Here is a 5,600-nt window from a genome sequence, read left to right on the forward strand (position 1 = left end):
GTTATACTAAAACCAGAAGTTGGTCTGGTTTTTACTAAAAATGTTGTTAGTTTCTGCCGTTTCCTGAGTCTTCTGGGATTCTTTAAAGCTGCAGGTCTTTACTGACACCTTTGTTTGAAGCATTTGAAGAACTGGCTGTCTAGGTTGGTTCTGCCATGTTTGGTCAGTAGCATGACAGAAAGAGTTCACGCCTGAAATACAGCCACATAAATGACAGCATAGTGCTTTCACAGGTTAAAAAAAACTAAATAGTGTTTTTTTTCACAACCGTTTTCATGTTTGTAATGTTTTGCATTCAGTTCATGCTTTAGACAGAAAGCTCGCTCATTAAAAGTACGTTGGATGAAATGATGGTATGTTTTTGTTTTTTTCCCCCAGCATGTCCTTGTTTGAGAGCTTCTATTTCTGGGTTCATAATTAAATAATTTTAGAATGTGGGAGATAAAGAAGTAGGTTAATTTATTCATGGCATTCTCTTTTGTGTTATTTGACATTACTAAACGTGGAATACTGTGAAGCAGTTGCGTGGCTCTGATGGCTTTTATTGTGTGCGATGACACTTCCGCAGCAGCAGGGGGCAGTAAAGAGGTTCATCCGGACCGAGTATTTACGGAAGTAAGCGGATCATTAGATCGAGTCTGTTGTGTTTTTGGTGAACGGGGCATGACATAGTATTTATCCTTTCACATTGTGATTGTATGTCTTTAATAATCAGAGAAGCAGGTTTTATTTTTTTTTTTTTTTTGTTCTGCTGCTGCTGAGCTGCCGCAGGACAGACCACGGCTGCTTCTGGGTGGTTTAGGAATAACCGCAGCACGATGAAGGTCCTCTCGTAGTTAGTGTGTTTAAATCCTGTAAGGGTTACACTGGCTCTGCACTCACTGGAGACCTTCATCTTGTGTCGCTGTCTCCGGAGGCCTTAACTGGGTGGAAAGTGCGGCTGACGGTCGGGTGTTGGCACCATGGGAGCCGAGCAGAGTGGAGATGCGGAACATAAACACTCCGATTACAGCTCATCTGGTAAGAACCCTCCCTGTTTTCCACGCACTGTTACATTCTAGCTGGCTTTGTTACAGATGGGCCAAATTAAAAAGGAGGAGAGAAAAAGTTTAACCAACATCGATTTCATCCTGATGACTGATCGTTGCAGCGGTGCCGTCCCCGGCGAGGCAGAAGGCAAAGATGGATGACATTGTGGTCGTGGCCCCGGGGACTCAGTCCATGAGGAATATCCACAACGACCCCGATGTGATCAAGCTCCAAGAGATCCCTACGTTTCAGCCGCTTCTTAAAGGTACCATGCACCCCTGGTAGTATGTTTGTCTCATAAAGGTTGGCATCTAGTGCCAGACAGAGTCAGTCCCATGGTGTAATACACCCGAGCAAAGATGTCATGATGAGTATAAGGTGGAATAATTAGTGTTTGGGATTTATAGCAGGTAGCGCAGACAGCCTTAGGATACTATATACCTTTATTGGAAAACAAGTTTGAAATTTAGAAGAGAAAGAAAGCCAGACATTTACACCACAAAAAACATCAATATAATTTAAGATAAGATAAGATAGGCTTTATTGATCTCACGTTGGAGAAATTCACATGTCCCATCGGCTCAATAGTCAATCAATAGTCAGAAGAAGGTGCCAAAAGTAGGAACAGGTGCATCAGTTATATATAGCGTGTCTTCATATATACAGTGGATCAAAAAGAAAATGAGAAAAAAACTAAGAATAAAAATACAAGAGAAATCAGAATAGGCAGATGATGTCATATGTACATTCACAGTTACATACATCGGAATATAACAATATATTTATATTTACTGGGGTACATTTTCAAGTCCAACACAAAGAAATGCATCATGTTTAAGTGGGAGGCAAATTAGGCAATGTTTTAAGCATTGGTTTACAATAAATAAATAGAAAATGAGAAGTGTTACATATTGTTATAAGGCCACTTTACTTTGATATTCCAAAATATAATTCAGGATTAACAAATGTCTTTAGAACTCGCTGAATTAAAGTCATTCCATGTCAGTATAAAAATGGATGTTCTGCTCACCTCAGGAGTACAACTGTGGCAGGATTAACAGGATACACTGCAGACAAACCAAGACATGACTGTCCACTAAAACTGACAGAGCTGGTAGCAGAGAATTAATCAGAGGAACAGACAGGAGGCCCATGGTAACTCTGGAGGAGCTGAAGAGATCCACAACTCAGGTGGGAGCATCTGTTAACAGGCCAGCTATTAGTAGTGCACTAAACGAAACGAACCTTTGTGGAAGAGAGGTATGAAGGAAGCCATTAGAGCTGGTTTTGACGGGTTGTCACAAGTCACACAGGATATTAATGGAGGAAAACATGGAGGAAGGTGATCTGGACAGCTGAGATCAAAACTGAACGTTTTGGTCTAAACGTAAAGTGATGTGTGTGTGCCAGAAAACGTACACTGCACATCTCCCTGATCAAACCGTAACACGGGTGAGACATGGGGGAGGTAGTATAACAGGTTCTTTTCTTCAGCAGAAATGGATAAACCGGAAGATGGTTTGAGCTGAATACAGGTCAATCGTGGAAACAGAGCTGCTATAGACCAGGGAAAGTTTCTGCCTCCAGCAAAAACAACGACATAAACAAGCACCCAGAGTGAAAATAGAGCGGTTTAGACCTCCAGGCTTCAATCTCTCCATCCTGTCTTACTTAGCTTGAGCTCTTTTCCAAATAAGACGGGGTAAAATTTCCAATGGGAAAATCTGGTTAGGACAGCCAGGGGTGGTTCTGCGCAGCAGGGGTAACGGGGGCAGGACACCAGTGAATGCCAAGCTTTTGGGATTTTTATTGATCAAAAAGTGTGAAAAACATTGCATCCTTTTTCCTTCCACAATTACACACTACTTGGTGAGGTGGTGCCCTGGTAAGACGTGTAACAGTGTGTATAAACCCTTTAACATGGGACTGTAGATGTTTTGGATCCCCTGGGGTCAACTAGCTTGTGTGCAGCTTACCTCGGCAGTTCTTTTGCTCCGTCTTTCTCTCCACAGGAGTGCTGAGCGGTCAGACGTCCCCAAGCAGCGTGTGCCTGGAGAGGCTGGACCCCGCTCAGGTTCTGCAGCTCTGCATCCGATACCAGGACCACCTGCACCAGTGTGCTGAAGCCGTGGCCTTCGACCAGAACGCTCTTGTTAAGAGGATCAAAGAGGTAGTTGTCCAGCTGGGGAGAGAGGAAGTTTACAGGCAGATGACGGTGTCGGCTACACCAGACCATTCCAGAGGAGCGGTTCCCTTCATCCACGTTCTCTCCCATCTCTGTCATCGTATGTTCTAAAGCGTCTCCTGTATTTTCTCTCCTGTCAGATGGACCTGTCAGTGGAGGCCTTGTTCAGCATAATGCAGGAGCGCCAGAAACGCTACGCCAAGTACGCCGAGCAGATCCAGAAGGTCAACGAGATGTCTATGATCCTGCGCCGCATCCAGATGGGGATAGACCAGACGGTGCCCCTGATGGAGCGCCTCAACAACTTGCTGCCGGAGAGCGAGCGCCTGGAGCCCTTCAGCATGAGGCCGGACGGGGAACCCTCTGCCAAGTAGCCAGCCCAGATGAACCGGGCTGCCTCAGGGCGCCGCGGGGCAGGTGCTGTCATCAGCTCCCCAGAGAGGGAAATTCTGTTCAGTGCCGGATGTTTTGTGGAACTAGTAGCAGTGACTGGCAGCTGCATGTTTGTCCACACCAGTTCTAACCTGCTGGAGAGGAGAGACACGGAGAAGGAGCGGTCAGGTTTTAGAGCTTCCTCTTGGAAATAAAATCATGTTGGTGTAGTTGTACTGGAGATTTGGGGACAACTACCAAAAAAAAAAAAAAAAAAAAAAAAAAAAAACTGCCGAAGGACTGCAGAAGAACTTTTTTTTTTTTTTTCGGATCATTCGTCTCACCTCACCAACCCTGGCTGAAATCTCTGACTGCTCCGACTGGTGTTACATTCTGAACATCATAATCAAGGCTGTAGATGGGAGAGAAGTGAGAATGCTGGTGTTGGACACAAACCACAAGTGAAAGAGGAAACGTTTGCTTGCAGAGCAATCAGTCCAGCTTTTCATGAAGGGTTTTAGATGAAATGCTTTGCTCTCTGAACCATTAAAGGTAATAATCATGGATTGAATAGACTGCAAGACTCGTGCTTTTGCACAGATTAGAAATCCAGAGATGAATGGAAAAATAAAAACACTAAGATCTCTGTCTGTAACATGATTTAGGAGCTCATTAAGAAATTCCAGCATTAATATTGTCTGCTTGTCAGCGACAGCTGAGCAGCTCGCACGCCAAAGACAGAACTGAACTACCAACAGGAAGTGGGAGTCAACAGAACCGGCTACGTCCTGTTTATACAGGAAACCAATCAAGCAAATTTAATTTCTTCTTAGGGCTGGGTGATATGGCTAAGAAATAATGGCAAATCCGATCCATTTTTTCCTTTTTTTTTTGCTTCACAAAAGAAAATAAAGAAATGATTTAAAAAACTTGCTTTTCTTTCAAGCATTTCCTCTGGTTGTTGACCTAAATTAAAAGTGCTCCTAAAAACAAGCTGTGAAACAAGATGGCGGCCCTGCCGTTGTAAACAATGACATTATAACTAAATGTTTGCTGCTAGTGGCTTTACACAATAAGCTAAGAACAGGCTTCACTTCACTTGTTTAAATTCAAACTGAGTTAAAAAAAATAGTAAATGAAAGTGCCTCGAATTAAGGTAACGTTTCCTCTTTGCAGTATTTTGACAATAATGGATTAAATCGATTAATCGCCCAGCCCTACTGCTTCTGTTAAAATGTTTCTTGCTGTTAGGCTTGCTTGGTGTCGTCAGGGGAAACCGAAGGCTTTAGTGTGAGACCAGAAGTGTCTGTAAGCGTTAAACTGTTGTGCCAATAAAATGTCTGTTTCATCAGGAGGAAGTACTGGGACACTTAACTCAGACCTGGTGGTTTACTTATTTTAGTCACAAGAACGGGATAAATATGCGGCACATTTACAACACTATAAACCAAGCGCCCTTTTGTTACAGCGTAGATATTGGAGCACACATTTTAAGACACTGAAATCTTTTGGTGAAAAAAGTTTGTCTTGGGACCTCCTGGAGGAATCGTTGGTGCGCTCCAGGAATGATTTATAGGTCGGCCACTCCAGACTGATAAATATCAATGCCTGTTTCTCCATGGCTGACTTCATGTTGTCACACACAGGTTGTATTTAGGGATTTCTTCATTCCCCACATCTGGCAATAACCAAGCCTGACTGAAACTGAACTCCACTTTCCTAAAAAAACAGAAGAAAAAAAACTAGGATTAATCACAGTTCAGGGCCTGGTTGGTTTGGATAGCTTTGATAAATGAACTCATGATTTAAACGCTGCTTTTTGTATGAACAGGTCATCTTTGAGACCAAAAAACTGAAACATTGAAGCGTGCTAAAACAAAAGAGATCTGTCACGGGGCGAATCATTTTTCATAAACTGCCAGATGTTTGGATCCTTTGGATTCTGTCTGAGGAAAAAGGAAAAATGCAGGAATTTTGCTACTTTTTTCCAGATAAATCCTGATTGTAGTGAATA

The 5,600-nt window shown here is 43.0% G+C and overlaps 1 protein-coding gene across 1 annotated transcript; it reads left to right on the forward strand.

The window, feature by feature from the left end:
- The first annotated feature begins 601 nt into the window (after positions 1-601).
- Positions 602-4,154, forward strand: borcs5 (BLOC-1 related complex subunit 5). The gene is made up of 4 exons (XM_012865768.3): positions 602-1,020; positions 1,151-1,294; positions 3,042-3,199; positions 3,355-4,154. The coding sequence occupies exons 1-4, from the start codon at positions 963-965 to the stop codon at positions 3,586-3,588; spliced, it is 594 nt and encodes a 197-aa protein (XP_012721222.2). The 5' UTR covers positions 602-962; the 3' UTR covers positions 3,589-4,154.
- Positions 4,155-5,600: the final 1,446 nt, after the last annotated feature.

Source organism: Fundulus heteroclitus, chromosome 2 (genome assembly GCF_011125445.2).
Source record: "Fundulus heteroclitus isolate FHET01 chromosome 2, MU-UCD_Fhet_4.1, whole genome shotgun sequence".
Taxonomy (NCBI): Eukaryota; Metazoa; Chordata; class Actinopteri; order Cyprinodontiformes; family Fundulidae; genus Fundulus; species Fundulus heteroclitus.

Bases quoted from the DNA above. Each gene is read 5' to 3' on its own strand.
- borcs5 (XM_012865768.3), top strand. From the start codon at position 963: ATGGGAGCCGAGCAGAGTGGAGATGCGGAACATAAACACTCCGATTAC. The intron at 1,021-1,150 runs GTAAGAACCCTC...TGATCGTTGCAG, and splicing joins CTCCGATTACAGCTCATCTG to CGGTGCCGTCCCCGGCGAGG. The intron at 1,295-3,041 runs GTACCATGCACC...TTCTCTCCACAG, and splicing joins GTTTCAGCCGCTTCTTAAAG to GAGTGCTGAGCGGTCAGACG.